Source organism: Leucoraja erinacea, chromosome 1 (assembly GCF_028641065.1).
Source record: "Leucoraja erinacea ecotype New England chromosome 1, Leri_hhj_1, whole genome shotgun sequence".
Lineage (NCBI taxonomy): Eukaryota > Metazoa > Chordata > Chondrichthyes > Rajiformes > Rajidae > Leucoraja > Leucoraja erinaceus.
The window spans coordinates 135796893-135816547 of NC_073377.1; the positions used below are offsets into that span (position 1 = coordinate 135796893).

General features: G+C 47.6%; 1 protein-coding gene and 1 long non-coding RNA gene across 2 annotated transcripts; one reads left to right on the forward strand and one right to left on the reverse strand.

Moving 5' to 3' along the window:
- Positions 1-1529: 1529 nt before the first annotated feature.
- Positions 1530-3853, reverse strand: LOC129702211 (uncharacterized). Its single transcript, XR_008724343.1, has 2 exons — positions 3219-3853; positions 1530-2785 (listed from the first exon to the last, which is right to left on the reverse strand). It is a non-coding gene; the product is annotated as an uncharacterized LOC129702211 (long non-coding RNA).
- A 123-nt stretch (positions 3854-3976) lies between these two features.
- Positions 3977-11630, forward strand: nansa (N-acetylneuraminic acid synthase a). The gene is made up of 6 exons (XM_055643851.1): positions 3977-4277; positions 5440-5655; positions 7967-8066; positions 8968-9122; positions 10106-10372; positions 11305-11630. Exons 1-6 carry the CDS (start codon positions 4146-4148, stop codon positions 11500-11502), a joined length of 1068 nt encoding a protein of 355 aa, XP_055499826.1. The 5' UTR covers positions 3977-4145; the 3' UTR covers positions 11503-11630.
- Positions 11631-19655: the final 8025 nt, after the last annotated feature.

The following is a 19655-nucleotide window of genomic DNA, read 5'->3' on the forward strand; positions in this document are numbered from 1 at the left end:
GTGACAGAGCCATGCCCATCTATAACTCTGCACACCACCACCACCTGGGCACAAAGCCGCCAGTCAGTGGCGACCCTTTGATGTCTCTGTGGCCTTTCAAAAAACCCCTCGCCCCGGGGTGGGGAACCTTTTCATGTTGGAATGCCGCATTAAGTTAGCTGTCATCTAATAAGGCCGCATTCAAGAAGAATTAGATATATTTCAAAATGTACATTATTTTGTAAAAAACTATGTACTAGCTTCAAGAAAATGAAAACAATGAAAACAAATTGTTAATTCTAAAGTTAACTAACCTTTTAATGACTTTGTTGTGCCTGCTTTCTAGTCTAGAGTAGCATTAGAACTAAATCATGAGTGTTAACAGGTGTTAAAATAGCCCTCATGACTTACTAAAACTACCTGTCTCACGGTACGAGTCCATCCACAAGTGATCCCGAGTTAAAAACAAATCAAACTCATGGTAATCACGTAGAATTAAAGTAGCGGGAACGTCGGAACTCGTGGACGTAACTTAGCGACTCGTAACGCTAACGGCAGGTACTCGGGAAACTTGTTAACTCGTGAAAAGTTTTCATCATGTTGAAAGATTTCCACGTCCAATTTACTCTTGAAGGAAAAATTTGAAACTTTTAAACTCGCTGTAATACCGTAGTAGCCCGCGAGTTTACCGTAGTGACTCGTGAGTAACTCGTGGGTTTGGCCTGAGTGCCAGAAGTGAAATGTTGAAGATTAGTCAGCTCTTAATGGAAAAAGTTTCAGTGAAGGAGCAAAAAGCACTCACCGGGGATCTGAGAAACAGTGGCAAAAAGAATGAACCATGCAGTGTACGGAAAGCCGCATTGCAAGTTAATTTACATAGAAATATAGAAAATAGGTGCAGGAGGAGGCCATTCAGCCTTTCGAGCCAGCACCGCCATTCATTGTGATCATGGCTGATTAACCACAATCAGTAACCTGTGCCTGCCTATTCACATATCGCTTGTTTCCGTGACAATAAACTAAACTAAACTATACATCTTGTATCTGTGCACTGTGGACGGCCTGATTCTAATCATGGATTGTCTTTTTGCTGACTGAAGCACGGAACAAACAAAAACTTCTCACTGTACCTCGGTTTACGTGACAATAAAATAAACGAAACATTCATCACAGTGCTGATCTCAGGCAGTACATTGTACATTGTACATTTTCCCCGGGAGCTCCAGTTTCCTCCCACACTCCAAAGATGTACAGGTTTGTAGGTTAATTGTAAATTGTCTCTAGCGTGTGTAGGATAGTGTTAGTGTGCGGGAATCGCTGGACGGCACGGACTTGCTGGGCTGAAAGACCTGCTTCCGCCCTGTATCTCTATCCTAAACTAAAATAAACTTAACCTCAAGAGAAAAATGTACTTTGCTTTTGTAATGGGCAGAGTCCGTGACAGTGTTCACACTCTCTGTTTTGCTTTGTTTCCTTTTCTGTGAACTGGCTGGAATTTGCAGCTGGAAAAGGTCAGCAGTCAGGAAATATTGACTAAAAAGGAGGCAAAGTCAGACAACGAAGTTCTTTATTTTCCAAGTTTCAATTCTGCAGAATTGGGTGTCTCTCTCTATCGCCCCCTAGAGACACGACGAGGATGGAGATGCTCTTCACTTTTATTCATTTCAGTTTACAATTGTCACACCCTTTTCCTCCCCTTCGGGCTCCTTCCAATCAGAGCACTAAGGTTTACATTCCCACAAGAACGTCTTGGAACACCTCTCGACATCAAAGTTACCTCTCACATCATCCATCGCATGTGCATTTAAATGAGGCATCTTGTCATAGTGGGTGTTGTCTTCATATTCATGTTTCTCATTACGCATGCGTGATACAGAGCATTTTCCCCTTTCCTCTAGTTCCCTTAAAGGCTTCTGCTGAAGTTTTTATCTGTTAATTTCTCAACCTTGAAAGTCTCTGCCTGTTCTTTTATTGTTACTATCTATCCTAGCGCAGTCTGGTTTTAGTGCTGACAGCTCACTATTTCTTCCTCAGCTATATTTTTTTAGTCCTAGTCTAAATCTATTATCCCTATTAACCCTTTCCTCACAATCCACCCATTTTCTTTTGCTACGCAATTTTTGATTTATACTATTTCTTCCTTCTCTAGTGCTAGCAGCAGACTCTTCGCCTCCTTATCCTCCTCCTCTCGCTGGTCATACTGTGTTCTGAAGGCCAGTTCGATAGACAGGGAGGTGAGACCTGCTAGGGCTCTTGACACTGACCCATCCGGAGCAGTGTTGTTGGGGATGAAGGTGCAACATTGTTCCCCAAACATTACACACACCCCTCCCTTCTCAGTCATTAGCATGTCCAAGTCCATGCGATTTTGCCAGGCCATGGTAGCTGTCAGTTGTTCCGCTAATCCTTCAACTGCATCTCAAGTGTAATTTATAAAGCGTTGTTGATTGTAGTATAGGTAGTTGATCCAGTCCACATTTACTTACAGTGATTACCATCATTAGCACAAGTGCCAAGCACTGCATTTTATTTCTTATTTCAATCGCTCTTTCTCAAAGATCAGAGTCAGTGGTTTCTTTCCTTGTCTTACTGTCCACTCCTCCTCAGCCGGAGGTTCCACCGGTCCCTTTATTCGCACTGCGTGTGTCCACCCTTTTTCTTTTGGCTGCACAGCTGTTTCCGTGGTCAACGGGGTTGCAACTTTTCTTCCTTCCACGATTTTACAAGATCCCAGTCCCCCGCTTTCACAGAATGGATTGGAAAGTCGAGATTGGGACTCTGTGCCAGCACCCCTTGGTTTTTAATTCTGTAATGGAACGAGATACTGCCAGTAAATAGTTCCTTAAGAAAACATCACTACCCTCTATGGAGGGTATTCCTTCTATCTTTCCCAAATAATAAAGACCTAACTTGTTCAACCTTTCTCTGTATCTTAGTTGCTGAAACGCAGTCAACATTCTAATTGATCTCCTCTGCACTCTCTATAATTTGTTGACCTTTTTCCTATAATTATGCCTACCAAAATTATACACCATACTCCACAATTGACCTCACCAATACCTTGTACAATTTAACATTACAACCCAACTTCCATACACAATGCTCTAATTTATAAAGGCCAACACACCAAAATCTTTCTTTACCATCCTATCTACATGAGATTCCACTTTCAGGGAACTGTGCACAGTTATTCCTAGATCCCTCTGTTCAACTTCATTCCTCAATTCACAATCATTTACCATGTACGTCCAATTTTGATTTGTCCTGCCAAGATGTATCATCTCACACTTATCAACATTAAACCCATCTGTCATGTTTCAACCCACTCTTCCAAATGACCTATATCTCTCTGTGCTATATGATCTTTGGTTGGTTTACGTCGGAGTGGAGCATCTTGCTCCGCTCTATGATCTTTGCTCCGTCTCCAAGCAACAGCAGCCGGAACCGGATGCGGAAGTAGATGCGGCCCTGTTGCTATAGGATCTTTGGTTGCTAGGGAGGGCGGGGCGACGGCGCAGGCGCGACCCCGCTCCCTCCCCCTCTATCAGTTCCCTCAGCGCTCGGCCCCGCTCCCTCCCTCCTTCTCGCCAAAGATCTTAGAGCAGAGTTGTGTGTGTTATATGATTATATACATTTATATCACATTCATGTATGTGTGTTTATAAACATTTTATTCTTTAACAAGAATTAACAGAATTATGAACTAACAGAATTATGAATCTAACCCTATATCACACACAAAAACTTCCCCCGCAATGTTAATTACCCTGCGAGTCGGGTCGGTTCCGGTTACTACAAAATCAACTCAAACACTGTTTGTGAGCCATTTAAAAATAAATGATTTAAAAAACATTAAGAAAGACAATTACCAGAGTCAAATTTTATTCTTGACAAGAAGTATGAACTGACAGATTACACTGCGAGTCGGGTCGGGTCGGGGCGGTCAGGTAGGCTCCGGTTACTAAAATGGGCGGGGAAAAATGCCCAGGATCCCCTCCGTAGCTACTACACGTCAGCCCATTGTATTTCGCAGGAGTGGCCTATCTTGCTCTGCTCTAAGATCTTTGCTTCTCTCCGCCGCCGCCGCTCCCTCCACCAGCCCCCTCATCCCCGCTGCCTCAGCGCTCGGCCCCGCCATCTCCCTCATCCCCGCTCTCGCCGCCGCCATGTCGCTGCAGTTCGAGCTGTGCCCGGGCCGCTCGGTGGGCGGGCAGCACCCCTGCTTCATCATCGCCGAGATCGGGCAGAACCACCAGGGCGACCTGGACACCGCCAAGCGCATGATCCGCATGGCCAAGGTGGGCAGCGGGGGGAGGGGAGGCAGAGAGAGGGATGGGGGGGGGGGATAGCAGTTGCACGGGTGGTGGGTACAGGGACAGGCATTGCATCTCCTGCGGCTGCAATCACTGATTCCAGTTTGGTCACAAGCAGAACTACTGCAAAGGCAGGTATTAGCGGGTGTGTCCGTTCACCCCTCCCCTCACACAGACACACTAACATTCCTTCCTGGTGACTGAGCCACCTACATGGCCCACCCATTGTTGCTGTTCAACAACCCCGGGGTCCACACCAGCACAGCAGGGTAATTGATTTTCAGCACAGTAAAAGTGGAGGCAGCTGGGGTTCAATCCATCTCCCTTAGTTCAATCCATCTCCATTATTCTCTCCTGAAACTACCCTGTTTTTTTTTTCTTTCCCTGTGCTGTCTGTGGAGTTTGCACATTTGCCCTGTGACAGTGTGGGTTTTCTCCGGGTGCACAAGTTTCCTCCCACAACCCAAAAATGTGTGTGTAGGGAGTGGATGAACAAAGTGGGATAACATAGAACTAGTGTCAATAGATGGTCAGAGGTTGGCATGGACACGATGGACCGAAGGGCCTGTTCCATGCTATATCTCTAAATTAATCTAAAACCGTTCTCGTTAAGAGACCTGGATCTGAAGTATTATCTTTCCACAGATGTTTAATTAGTTTTAGTTTAGGTGCTGCCTGTATGGTCCATTATCCTGACTTCCTGCCACTGCAATAATTGTGGCCTCGTCAAACATTGTGTGCCTCACTGTTGGAGGTGTGCATTTTATCGAATTTCCCTTCACAATTGGTTCTGTCCTGCTCTGAGGCCGCGAACATTAAGTCGTATATGGATGTGTCTGATGTAAGAAATCTGGTTAATATGGGATAACACGGAGCTAGTGTGAGCGGGTGATTGATGGTCGGCTGGACTTGCTGGGCCGAAGGGTCTGTTCCATGCTGTATCTTTCAATCAATCGCTGGGACTATTTTGAAGAACAGGCAGTTGTCGGTAATTGTGCCAGTGTTACTACCTGGCTGATGAAATTATGCTTCACCGTTACGACAGTCGTTGTACTGGGGGGCTTTGGAATGTCCTGAATGTTGTGTAATCCCACATGATGCAGGTCTGGGAGGTTAGTTGTCTGATCAGTCTTGCTGTTGGCTCTAGGAATGCGGGGCCGACTGTGCCAAGTTCCAGAAGAGTGAGCTGGAGCACAAGTTCAACAAGGCAGCTCTGCAGAAGCCGTACACATCGCAGCACTCGTGGGGAGCCACATACGGAGAGCACAAACGCTTCCTGGAGTTTAGTCACCAACAGTACCGTGAGCTGGCAAAGTTTGCAGAGGAAGTTGGCATCTTCTTCACAGCATCTGGCATGGATGAGGTGGGTTTATTTGTAGGTTACTGCTCACCACTTTGTGACTGATTTATGACGACATTAAAGGTGCAGATGCTGTAAAACCAACATCAAAATAGAAGGACAGCACAGTGGTGCAGCTGGTAGAGCCGCTGCCTCACAGTGCCGGAGATCCTGGTTCCATCCTGACCTCAGGTGCTGTTTATACAAAGTTTATAAGTTCCCCCTGTGACCTGCGTGGATTTCCTCTGGGTGGCCCGGTTTCTTACTACATCCCAAGGACGGCGAGTTTATAGGTTAATTGGCCCAAGTGTGTAGGGAGTGGATGAGAAAGTGGGTTAACATAGATGGTCGGAATTAATGGTGGGCCAAAGGGCTTTTTTCCACGCTGTATCTTTCAATCAATCAAATACTGGTGGGTGTATATTAGTAGTTCGGGTAGGTACAATATCAAAATTTCGCAGATTTGGACAGGTACATGGATACAAAAGGTTCAGAGGGCCAAGCATGGACAAATGGTGGGCATCTTTGTTGGAGTGGTATAGTTGAGCCGAATGGCCTGATTCTGTGATATGTGATTAATTGACTATTTGGTAGGTCAGTCAACTCTCTGGGTGAAAAGGTTTTTCCTCATCTCAGTCCTAAATGGCCTACCCATTCTTCTTAAATTGTGACCCCTGGTTCTAGGCTCCCCCAACATCGCGACAAATTTTCCTGCATCCAGCCTGTCCAATCTTTAAAGAATTTTATATGTTTCTATAAGATCCCCCCTCATCCATCTAAATTCCAGTAACCATTCTTTCATCATATGTCCATCCCGCCATGCCAGGAATTAACCTGGTGAACCTATGCTGCACTCCCTCAATAGCAAGAATGACCTTCCTCAAATTAGGAGACCGAAATTGCACACTATACTCCTGGTGCAGTCTCACCAAGGCCCTACAACTGAAGTATGACCTTCTTGCTCCTAAACTCAAATCCTCTCGCAATGCAGGCCAACATACAACCCCACACAATCTGAAGAAGGGTCTCGACCCGAACTCCAGAGATGCTGCCTGTCCTGCTGAGTTACGCCACCATTGTGTGTCTACCTTCGATTTAAACCAACATGTGGAGTTCTTTCCTCCACACGGACTATCTTTGATTTAATCCCCACCTTTCCAAGTGTAGATTAAGCCTACCCCTCTAGTTCCTCCGGCCGTATTACTGACGATGCACTCCGAGTCCTGCGATCACCAGGCTTATTTATCTCTGCTGCCATTCCTGACATTTGCTGCCTTCCTTGTCCCCATCCCCTGGCTACACACGTTGCCTTCCTGGGCTCTAGTGGCTCCCACTCTTTCCCTGGCTAGTCTTGCTGGTAATGTACCTAAAGCTTTGGGATTTCTCTTGCTCCTGCCCACTTGAACGTTTCATGCCACCCTAGGTTGTTGTATACCTCCTGCAATTGCTTGCAAAGAAGAGCCCCCTGTTTGTGGAGAGGACACCTTTAATGGTTGTGCTGTCTGTGCAGCCAGGACTGGATGCTGCAGTCAAATTCACTCAGTACCTGCTGGGTCCTGCACTGCTTCGCTACATTGAAACCCTGTCCGAGAGACTATGTATGTTCAGAGATACAGCATGAAACAGACCCATTGGCCCACTGATTCCACACCGATCACCCACTAGTTCTATGTTATGCCACTTTCTCATCCACTCCCTACACACTAGGGGTAATTTACCGAGGGCCAATTAACCTTTGGGGTGTGGGAGGAATCCGGAGCACCCGGAGAAAACACGCGGTCACAGGGAGAACGTGCAAACTGCACACAGACATCAATTGAGGTCAGGATCGAACCCGGATTTCTGGTGCTGTGTGGTAGCGGCTGTGCCGCCCCTCAAGTGTGCTTTCAGTTACCGTGATGACTGCAGTCTGAAAGTATAAATCCACACGCAGGTGAGTGGCTACACTGCCTGGTATTGGTGTTGCTCAGGGGCCTGATTTCTACAGGCTCCGGAGCTTTGCCGAGATACAGTGGCCAGTGTCTCTTTTGGGAATGAGCTTAGACCGGGTGGGAATGGGCAGACACCAAAGGTGCAGGGTCTTGACTCCGAGACGTGACCAGGTAGATGTTGAATGGACGACTGCCCTCGAGATAGAGTGCTCTGTCCTTGTCCCGAAGAGTTCAGTGTTAACGATTACTGTCTTCTTCGAGGTGCTGACAGAAATTAGTCGAGGCCGGGCCTGTGGGAGTAAGCAAGCAATGAGCAGGAGGGAAGGGAAGGTGCCCTGGAATGCAGAGACGGGGCAGTTCTGGGTGATCGCAGGCAAAGCCAGTAATATTCTTTTGTCTTTCAGATGGCGGTAGAATTTCTCCACGAACTTAATGTGCCTTTCTTCAAAGTTGGTTCTGGAGACACCAATAACTTTCCGTATCTGGAGAAGGCTGCCAAGAAAGGTGAGTGCGGTTTCAAAATTCCCTGCCCTTCTCCGGGGGACTGTTCTGCTGATGCTATCTTTGCCCTGTTCCCACTGACAGGGTTTTACGTGTGTGTGTGTGTGTGTGTGTGTGTGTGTGTGTGTGTGTGTGTGTGTGTGTGTGTGTGTGTGTGTGTGTGTGTGTGTATATACCCACTGTCACTGTGTGTGTGTGTGTGTGTGTGTACCCACTGTCACTGTGTGTGTACCCACTGTCACTGTGTGTGTGTGTGTGTACCCACTGTCACTGTGTGTGTCTGTACCCACTGTCACTGTGTGTGTGTGTACCCACTGTCACTGTGTGTGTCTGTACCCACTGTCAATGTGTGTGTGTGTGTGTGTGTGTGTCTGTACCCACTTTGTCTCTGTGTGGGTGTCAGTGTCCACTGTGTGTGTTTGTGTGCAGTGTGTCACTGTGTGTGTGTGTGTGTGTGTGTGTGTCTGTGTGTGTGTGTGTCACTGTGTGTGTGTGTGTGTGTGTGTGTGTGTGTGTGTGTGTGTGTGTCTGTACCCACTTTCATTGTGTGCGTGTGTGTGACTACCCACTGTCACTGTGTGTGTGTGTGTGTGTGTGTGTGTCTGTACCCACTGTGTGTGTGTGTGTGTGTGTGTGTGTGTGGCTGTACCCACTTTCATTGTGTGCGTGTGTGTGTGTGTGTGGGGCTGTACCCACTGTCACTGTGTGTGTGTGTACCCACTGTCACTGTGTGTGTGTGTGTGTGTGTGTGTGGCTGTACCCACTTTCATTGTGTGCGTGTGTGTGACTACCCACTGTCACTGTGTGACTACCCACTGTCACTGTGTGTGTGTGACAACCCACTGAAGCTTCTATCCTCCTGCTGTTACTGTTCCCACTGACTTTGGTGTCTTTGTGTCCCCAGGGCGGCCGATGGTAATTTCTAGTGGCATGCAGAGCATGGAGACAATGAGGAAAGTGTACCACACGGTGAAGCCCATCAACCCCAACTTCTGCTTGCTGCAGTGTACCAGTGCCTACCCCTTGGAGCCTGAAGATGTCCACCTGCGAGTCCTCACCGTCAGTACAATGCCCACGGCACCTCACGTTAGAGCAACGTAGACAAGCTAGGCTTCCTCTCCTGCCTCCGGCCGCTCTTCCTCCTTCCTCCTGCCACCACACACTGATCCCACAATGCACAACTCCACTCACTTTGTCACTTGGGGAGAAGGCAGGAACGCAGTACTGATTTTGGATGATCAGCCATGATCAATTTGAATGGCGGTGCCGGCTCGAAGGGCCGAATGGCCTGCTCCTGCACCTATTTGCTATGTTTCAATGTTTGTCCCTCATTCATCCGAAATTTCCCAAACTAATTACCCTTCTTCCTCCTGTCCACCAGCTCCAGTCAGACAGTGACCTTGGAACACCACCACCTCGTGGTTCACCCCTGTCCTCTGGTCAGTTGTCCCGCTGCACAGGAAACGTCATCTCAGTGTCTCCACTGACATCCAGGCCCTCCTCTTCATTCCTCAGCTCCTCTGTTTTTAAAGCACCACGATGCAACCTGAAGTTGTGTGTTTATGGGGCAGGGAGAGGGTTCTCTGACAAATGTGATTTAGATAGGATAGACAGTCTGAACCTTTTATTCCAGCATGCAAATTTCAGACTAGATGGCACAGCTTTCAGGTCAGAAGTGGAAAGTTTAAAGGAGACGTGCAGGGCAAATGTTTTACACAGTGGAATGCAGTGCCGGGGGTTGGTGGTGGAGGCATATATCATAGTGGTGCTTATGAATATGCAGGCGTTGGAGGTATATGGATTACGTGCAGGCAGACGAGGTAAGTGTAACTTGGTGCCATGTTCTGAGGTTGTCATAAGGTCATCAGTGATAGGAACAGAATTAGGCCATTTGGCCCATCGTCATTGACTGATCTATCTCTCTTAATCCCATTCTCCTACCTTCTCCCCATAATCTCTGACACCTGTACTAATCAAGGTTTTAGGCTAATCAAGGTTCCTGTGCTGTACTGTTCTATGCTCTATGCTTTGACCCCCATCAGGAATATCAGAAGGAGTTCCCGGACATTCCCATTGGATACTCAGGGCATGAGACTGGAATAGCGATCAGCATTGCAGCAGTGGCCCTCGGAGCCAAGGTGCTGGAGCGTCACGTGACCCTGGACAAGAGCTGGAAGGGCAGTGACCACCAGGCGTCTCTGGAGCCGGCCGAGCTGAGAGAGCTGGTCCGCTGCATCCGCACTGTGGAGAGGGCCCTGGGCTCTCCCCTCAAACAAATGCTGCCCTGCGAGGTGGCCTGTCACAACAAGGTACGTACCGCCCAGCAACCAGCCTCCCCTACCACCTCTCGCAGTGTTACGGCAACCTCCCCCTCCTTTCCCAGCTCTCACAGTGTTCCAGCAACCTTCCCATCCCTCCCCTCCAGCTCTCACTGTTCCAGCAACCTTCCCCTCCCAGCTATAGCAGTGTTGCTGCATCATCAGTCCAACATCCCTAAAGTCCTTGTGTGCAGCCCTCACACCTGGCTAATGTCTAATCTGCTCTGAGGAAGAATTTATAGATTCATATAATCATACAGCACGGAAACTGGCCCTTCAGCCCATTCATCCGTGCTGACCGGGATGCTCCATCTAAGCTAGTTCCATTTGCTTGCTTTTGGCCCATATCTCTCTAAATTATCCAATCCATGCACCTGGAGAACAACTGCCTTTTAAATGTTGTTATAGCCCCTGCTTCAAATACCTCCTCTGGCAGCTCGTTCCATACACCCACCACCCTTGATGTGGAGAAAGTTGCCCCACAGGTTCCTATTAAAACTTTCCCTACTTGCCCTGAACCTATGCCCTCTCGTCTTGATTGTCCAACTATGGGGGGGGAGGGGGGAACGTATTCCAACTGAATCTCACCAATCCATGTTCTCCAGGGATGCTGCCTGAGCCGCTGAATTACTCCAGCACTCTGTGTCCATGTTCTCCAGAGATGCTGCCTGACCCGCTGAGTTACTCAGCACTCGGTGTCCTTCTAATACAAGACTCTGTTCATGCACTCTACCCCAATCATGATTTTGTACACCTCTATAAGATCGCTCCTCATCCCCCTGCGCTCCGAGAATAAAGTTCGAGGCTACCCCACCTCTCCCTGTAACTCAGGCCCTATAGGTTGTTGCAGATCTTGCTGTGACCTGTGAAGGTGGGTCAGAGGCACCGTGTCAGCTCTGAGTTACCTCCTTGTTCTCTTGCAGCTGGGCAAGTCTGTTGTTGCCAAGGTGCCCATTGCAGCAGGAACGATGCTGACACTGGACATGATGACCGTGAAGGTGGCAGTGCCCAATGGTGTGGACCCCAGCCACATCTTCAACCTGGTGGGCAAGCGGGTGAAGGCAAACATTGGTGCTGATGCAACGATCACGGACGATGTGGTGGGAGAGCACAGCTCTTGAGGTGCACACGGAGTGTGTAAACCAAGTGAGCTCGCTCTCCATCCCGCCACATCTGCCTTTAAATTAAATCAATCATTTCACACATTATTGAATGAATCAATGAAATTAAAACCAAATGCTGCTTCAAATATTGAATCCACTGGTGTTGATTTTTCATGCATCTGCAAACTTACTAACATTATTTACCAACATCTCTAATTCACATATAATTCATTAATGTCAATAATGACCCACCACTATTCCCTGTAGGACATCACTTTGTCTCAGGCCTCCAGTCCAAAAAACACCCACCACCACCCACTCTCCTCTCCTCTCCTCAATGTCAATTTTGAATGAAATTGGCTAGATCGCCCTGGATCGCTCACTGGTCTGTAATTCATCTGAAGAGGGGTCCTGACCTGAAAGGTCACCTGTCCACGTTCTCCTGATGGCAGCACGGCGGCACTGTGGTAGTTGATGCCTCACAGTGCCGGAGATTCGGGTTCGATCATGACTATGAGTGCTGTCTCTACAGAGTTTGTTCGTTCTCATTGTAACCGCATGGGTTTTCTCCAGGTTTCCTCCCACATTCCAGTGACATGCCGGTTTGAACGTTAATTGGCTTCAGTAAAAATAGTATATTGTTCCTAGTGTGTAGGATAGTGCTAATGTATGGGGATCGCTGGTTGGCATGGACTTGGTGGGATGAAGGCACTCTGTGTCCATGTTCTCCAGAGATGCTGCCTGACCCGCTGAGTTACTCCAGCACTGTGTCCATGTTCTCCAGAGATGCTGCCTGACCCACTGAGTTACTCCAGCCGTCTGTGTCCTTTTCAGTTCTCAGTGTTTTCCATGCAGCCTGCCTCAAATAAAAGCACAACATTAGCCACACTCCAGTCTTCCAGCAACACCCATGGCTATCGATGACACAAGAGGTCTGGTTATTTCTTCCTGAGCTTCCTGCCCTATGTTAGGATACCTTTGATCAGGTCCCAGTAATTTATGTATGTTCATGTGTTTTAAGACTTTGGGCACCTCTTCTGTAATGTGGGCCTCTTTGAGATATCATTAATAAGATGCCTGTAATCCCTTGCATCCATTCTTTCTCCATGGCAACTACAGATGAGAACTATTTATTTAATGCCTCGCACATCTCCTGTGGCTCCACACTGGATTTCTGAACTTTGTGGCCCAATTCTCTCTTTAGTAACTCTTTGCCCTCAATATACTTATAGAATCTCTTTGGATTCTCCTTTACCTAATGTGCCAAAGCTATCTCATGTGCCTTTTTATGTTCTAATCACACCTGTAATTAAATCCTGATTACCCCAGGGCCTTTTTCCATTCTGAGCACAGCTTATTACAGCGATCCTACCTTTACTTGGAAAAGTTAAACTGTAAAGAACAGTGAACTACCAACCATGTCTCCTCACCCATCACCCTTGCACTTATGTTTTGCACTTTCTCAGAAGCCGTAAGACTATATTCTGCACTCTGTTTGTTTTCTCTTTGCACTAATACTATACTCGTGTGTGGTAAAGATTTGCCTGGATAGCATGCAAGACAAATCTTTTCAGCGGTGCAGCAGGAAGAGCTGCTGCTTCATCGGCAGAGACACAGGTTCAATCCAGATCTGGGGTGCTGTCTGAACGGAGTTTGCACGTTCCCCCAGTGACTGCAGGGGTATTCTCCGGGTGCTCCGGTTTCCTCCCACACTCCAAAGATGTGCAGGTTTATAGTTTAATTGGCTTATGTAAATTTCCCCATGTGTGCAGGGAGTGGATGAGACAACATAGAAATAGTGAAATAACATAGAAATGGTGTGAACAGGTTATCGATGGTCAGCGTGGACTCAGTGGGCCAAAGTGCCTGTTTGCTGTATCTCTAAACATCATCAAAAGTTATTGCAAGTAAACTATGCCATGTTAATTCCACTAACCCAGCACGCTGAGCAATCATAGTCATGCAAAGTTTGGAGTATCTCTGGTGTGGTTAGTGTTGTGAAGTGTTCAAGAATCTGATAGCTGCTGGGAAGATGTTTTTGAACCTGGAGGTCACGGTTTTCAGGCTCCTGTACCTTCTTCCCGATGGTAGCAGCGAGATGAGAGCATGGCCAGGGTAGTGTAGGTCTCTGATGATGCTGGCTGCCTTTTTGAGGCAGCGCCTCCTGTAGATTGCTTCGATGGTGGGAAGGTCTTTACCCGTGATGGACCTTCGATGGTGGGGAGATCACTATCAGTTTTGTTTAGAGATATAGTGTGGAAACAGGCCCTTCGGCCCACCGAGTCCTTGCCGACCAGTGATCTCTGCACATTAACACTATCCGACACATACTAGGGACAATTTACATTTATACCAAGCCAATTAACCTGAAAACCTGAAGGTCTTTGGAATGTGGGAGGAAACCGAAGATCTCGGAGAAAACCCACGTGGGTCACAGGGAGAACGTGCAAACTCCGTACGGACAGCACCCATAGTCGGGATCGAACCCGGGTCTCGCGCTGTGAGGCAGCAACTCTACCGCTACGCCACCGCGCCACCCTACAGCTGCGGCACGTGCCGTCCACCTGTGATGGACCAAGAGACTATCTGCATCATCAGAATCTGCACACACAAGGCAACTTATTGCAATTCAAGTTATTTAACGCAGGCCTCATTTTAATAACTGTCAACTAGGGTTGTAAAATCATAAATGAACATAAACCACGAAAAGCAATTCCAAACCGAAGCGAACACTCCTCTGGGCTTTGAACCAGAGAACCTTTTTCCTCTCTGTTATCTGACTCTTGGGCGGACCTATCATAAGTTAAGGATGACTTTCCAATCTCCTAATTTATCTGGTGATGATTTTTGAACCTTGTTTTTATCTGCATGTTCTCGGTCACTGTAACACCAGATTCTGCACTCACCTTTCACTTTTGCCTTCACCTGTTGTAATTGTGTGCCGTTTGATTGTCCTCATGGATAGCAGATTGTTACTGTCATGTGTACTGAGATACCGTGAACAAATTACATTTTTCACTGTATCGTTGATACACGTGACAGGAATAATAAGATAAAATGGATTCTCTCTGCCTCGGGCTGCCCTTTAACCAGCACGGGTTCCTTCTGCATTCATCATCCTGCACCAACGCTGGAGAAACATTTCTGCTGAAAACAGCAATGAGGTGGGCAAGGGTGGACAGTCAGAACCTTTTCCAGGGTGGAAATGTCAGAGACTAGAAGGCATGAGAGGGGCAAATTTGTAGGAGACTAGACCAAGTGGGAGCCGTTGGGTCCTGTCCCCTCAACGTGCAGTTGCGGTGGGGGGGGGGCCTGCGGCGTCACACACGCACTAACCACCCCCCCCCCCCCCCACACATACATACACTAACCATCCAAGAGACCCCCCCACACACACACACACAACTAACCACCACCCACACATAATCACGAACCACCCCCCCTGCAGAGGAGGGGAGGAGAGGGGTAGAGGACTCTTGGGAGGGGGATGACTTTCCAATCTCCTAAGGAGGGGGATGAGAGTGGAGTAGAAGGAGGGGGAGGAAGAGGCCGTTTGGGGAGGGGAGAGGATGTCATGTGGGGGGGGGGGGGGAATAATAAGATAAAACGGGTTCATCTCCAGCAGAGTCTTGAATGAGGGAGCGGCTTCATCTGAGTATAGAAGCTGGGATGTAATGTTAAAATTGTACAAGGCGTTGGTGAGACCAAATCTGGAGTATGGTGTACAATTTTGGTCGCCCAATTATAGGAAGGATGTCAAAAAGTTACCCCTCACATTTCTATTAAAATCTTTCCCCCCCCCCCCCCCCCCCACACACACTCCCCTCACCTTAAACCTATGTCCTCTGGTTCTTGATGCCCCCACTCTGGGCAAGAGACTGTGCATCTACCTGATATATTCCTCTAATATTTTACTATATTTTAATGTAATGCATTTATCTATGGATGTCAACAAAATAGAGAGAGTACAGAGGAGATTTACTAGAATGTTGCCTGGGTTTCAACAACTAAGTTACAGAGAAAGGTTGAATAAGTTAGGTCTTTATTCTCTGGAGCGCAGAAGGTTAAGGGGGGACTTGATAGAGGTCTTTAAAATGATGAGAGGGATAGACAGAGTTGATGTGGATCAGCTTTTCCCTTTGTGAATAGGGAAGATTCAAACAAGAGGACATGACTTCAGAATTAAGGGACAGAAGTTTAGGGGTAACATGAGGGGGAACTTCTTTACTCAGAGAGTGGTAGCGGTGTGGAATGAGCTTCCAGTGGAAGTGGTGTCAGCAGGTTCGTTGGTATCATTTAAAAATAAATTGGATAGGCATATGGATGAGAAGGGAATGGAGGGTTATGGTATGAGTGCAGGCAGGTGGGACTAAGGGAAAAAAAGTTGTTCGGCACGGACTTGTAGGGCCGAGATGGCCTGTTTCCGTGCTGTAATTGTTATATGGTTATATCTCTGGTAGCGTCTTTTGAATAAGAGTGGGGTGGGGAGGGGGGGGGTGCGTGGAAGGAGGGAGAGGTGTGGGGGGTTGCCGCCTCTCGCAGCGTGAGCAAGATGGCAGCAAGCAGAGCCATTGTGACGTCATCAGCGAAAGACAGTGGTTTTCAAATTCAAAGCTTAGTCAGTTTCTTGAACATTTTCATTAATAACTCTTGCAAAAAAGCATGACATTTTCAGATAAGGTGATTTTGGAATCCACGGGAAGAACCGGAATATGTAAAAACTTTACCGTTACCGCATCATTTTGTTCGCAAAGATGTGATTATGCACAAACACACACACACATACACATGCACACATCCAAGATCAGAGTTTTAAGTATATAGTTGGGGACTGCTGTGGATGGTGGTGGTGGCAGATACGATAGTGGTACAGGTGCACAACCTTTTATCCGAAGATCCAAATAACGAAAACCTCCGAATAGCGGACATTTTTTCGGTCCTTGAAGAAAGGTCCTTGAAAACGTTCACCGAGGGCAGCCCGCAGAGGTGACAGCGGAACCTCCAGTCGGTCCTCGAAGAAAGGGGAACTAAATCCCCATTCATAAAAGAGAAGGTGAGGGTATATTGCGCGGGAGGGTTAATAATTGACAATCTGCTGCTGCCTGCCCGCTGAGTTAAAAAGTTCCCACGGTAGACACGATACACAGTGTATCGTGAGTCTTGCTTGGGAACTTTTTAACTCAGCGTGCAGGCAGCAGCAGATTGTCGCTCCCTTCAGTTTCACCCCACCTACACCCCTCTGCTTCCCGGCCATGTGTGTGACCCCTTCCCTCCCCTCTCCAGCTCCCCGCTCATTGCACCGGCGCGGGGGCTTTGTACTGTCTTCACGTCGGCGATGGCAGCAGGTCAGTGTAGTCACCGGAGACGTCAGGACCAATTGGACGTCGACCACCAGACCCACCGCAAGCACGGAGATCCCAGAGACCCACAGCCAACAGCAGCCCAGCCCCGCTCCAACTACAGAGGAACCTGGGTTGCGGATAACGGGGCGCAGCTCGGGGCGTCGTAGGGGCCCATCGGGGAGCGGGTTCCTGTTGGTCCTGACGTCTCCAGCCACCTGCTATCCTCCGGGAACTGTACCGCCCTTGCAGGAGAGTGTGGTTGTTTGCAGTTGCAGAGGGAGGGGGCAAGGGCGGTACAGTTCCCAGTCTCAGCTCCAGTCCAGGGGGGTGGCCGGAGACGTCAGGACCAACGGGACAGCGACCCCCAGGCCCACTGCAAGCACGGAGATCCCAGCGACCCACAGCCAGCAGAAACTCCAGCCCAGCCCCGCTCCAACTCCAGAGGAACACGTAGGGGCAGAAGTTGATGGCGTGCAAGGTGTTCTTGGGGTGGCGCAGCTCGGGCTGTGGGCAAACTGCCACTTGTCGCCGTAGCGGCCCATCGGGGAACGGATTCCTCTGGAGTTGGAGGGGGAGGGGGGCATTGTGCTGTTTGATCGCCCCCTGCTATCCCAGGGACAGGGAGACACAGCGGCTTTTTAGACTGGTGGGCAATCACTTCCAAAGTTCTGCCCACGCAGTCAGTACACCTCTCCTACACTGCATTTCATACAAACATTCATTCTGCAAGAAAAAACGACATTGAAGACTCAAACTCGCGACCGAGTAACTGCCGGGATCAAGGCGCAAACTCGCGACCTTGCGGATATTAGCCGAACACTCTACCACTGAGCCAGCCGTTAAAATCAACGCTAAAAAAATTCCATTCCGAAGACCGACAAATTCTGAATTACGAAAAGTGTCTGGTCCCAAGGCTTTCGGATAAAAGGTTGTGCACCTGTATTGGAGAGGCTTTTAAGTGGACACATAAATAGGGAGGGATATGGATTACACACAGGCAGATGAGTAGCTTATCTTGGCATCATGCTCAGCACAGACATTGTAGTCTGACGGGCCTGCTCCTGTGCTGTACTGTTCTATGTTCCAATAGGGCCCCTGACTTCACTGCCCATCTTCTGCCCATTCATATATAAATATACACCGTTTTGTTTTCTCGTTTATACCATTGTTTACAGAGTACTATGTTTACATATTCTGTTGTGCTGCTGCAAGTAAGGATTTCATTGTTCTAACTGGGACGTGAGAGAATAAAACACTCTTGACTCTTGACTTACGTCGCTAATGTGTGGGATAGAACTAGTGTACGGGTGATCAGTGGTCGGCGTGGACTCGGTGGGCCGAAGAGCTTGTTTCCACTCTGTACCATATAACCATATAACCATATAACAATTACAGCACGGAAACAGGCCATCTCGGCCCTACAAGTCCGTGCCGAACAAATGTTTTTTCCCCTTAGTCCCACCTGCCTGCACTCATACCATAACCCTCCATTCCCTTCTCATCCATATGCCTATCCAATTTATTTTTAAATGATACCAATGAACCTGCCTCCACCACTTCCACTGGAAGCTCATTCCACACCGCTACCACTCTCTGAGTAAAGAAGTTCCCCCTCATATTACCCTAAACTTCTGTCCCTTAATTCTGAAGTCATGTCCTCTTGTTTGAATCTTCCCTATTCTCAAAGGGAAAAGCTTGTCCACATCAACTCTGTCTATCCCTCTCATCATTTTAAAGACCTCTATCAGGTCCCCCTTAACCTTCTGCGCTCCAGAGAATAAAGACCTAACTTATTCAACCTATCTCTGTAACTTAGTTGTTGAAACCCAGGCAACATTCTAGTAAATCTCCTCTGTACTCTCTCTATTCCTATAATTGGACGACCAAAATTGTACACCATACTCCAGATTTGGTCTCACCAATGCCTTGTACAATTTTAACATTACATCCCAGCTTCTATACTCCATGCTCTGATTTATAAAGGCTAGCATACCAAAAGCTTTCTTTACCACCCTATCTATATGAGATTCCACCTTCAAGGAACTATGCACGGTTATACCCAGATCCCTCTGTTCAACTGTATTCTTCAATTCCCTACCATTTACCATGTACGTCCTATTTTGATTTGTTCTGCCAAGGTGTAGCACCTCACATTTATCGGCATTAAACTCCATCTGCCATCTTTCAGCCCATTTTTCCAAATGGCCTAAATCACTTTGTAGACTTTGGAAATCCTCTTCATTATCCACAACACCCCCTATCTTGGTATCATCTGCATACTTACTAATCCAATTTACCACACCTTCATCCAGATCATTGATGTACATGACAAACAACAAAGGACCCAACACAGATCCCTGAGGCACCCCACTAGTCACCTGCCTCCAACCCGATAAACAGCCATCCACCATTACCCTCTGGCTTCTCCCATTCAGCCACTGTTGAATCCATCTTGCTATTCCTGCATTTATACCCAACAGTTGAACCTTCTTAACCAACCTTCCATGAGGAACCATGTCAAAGGCCTTACTAAAGTCCATATAGACAACATCCACTGCTTTACCCTCGTCAATTTCCCTAGTAACCTCTTCAAAAAATTCAAGAAGATTAGTCAAACATGACCTTCCAGGCACAAATCCATGGTGACTGTTCCTAATCAGATCCTGTTTATCCAGATGCTTATATATATTATCTCTAAGTATCTTTTCCATTAATTTGCCCACCACTGAAGTCAAACTAACAGGTCTATAATTGCTAGGTTTACTCTTAGAACCCTTTTTAAACAATGGAACAACATGCGCAGTACGCCAATCCTCAGGGACTATTCCC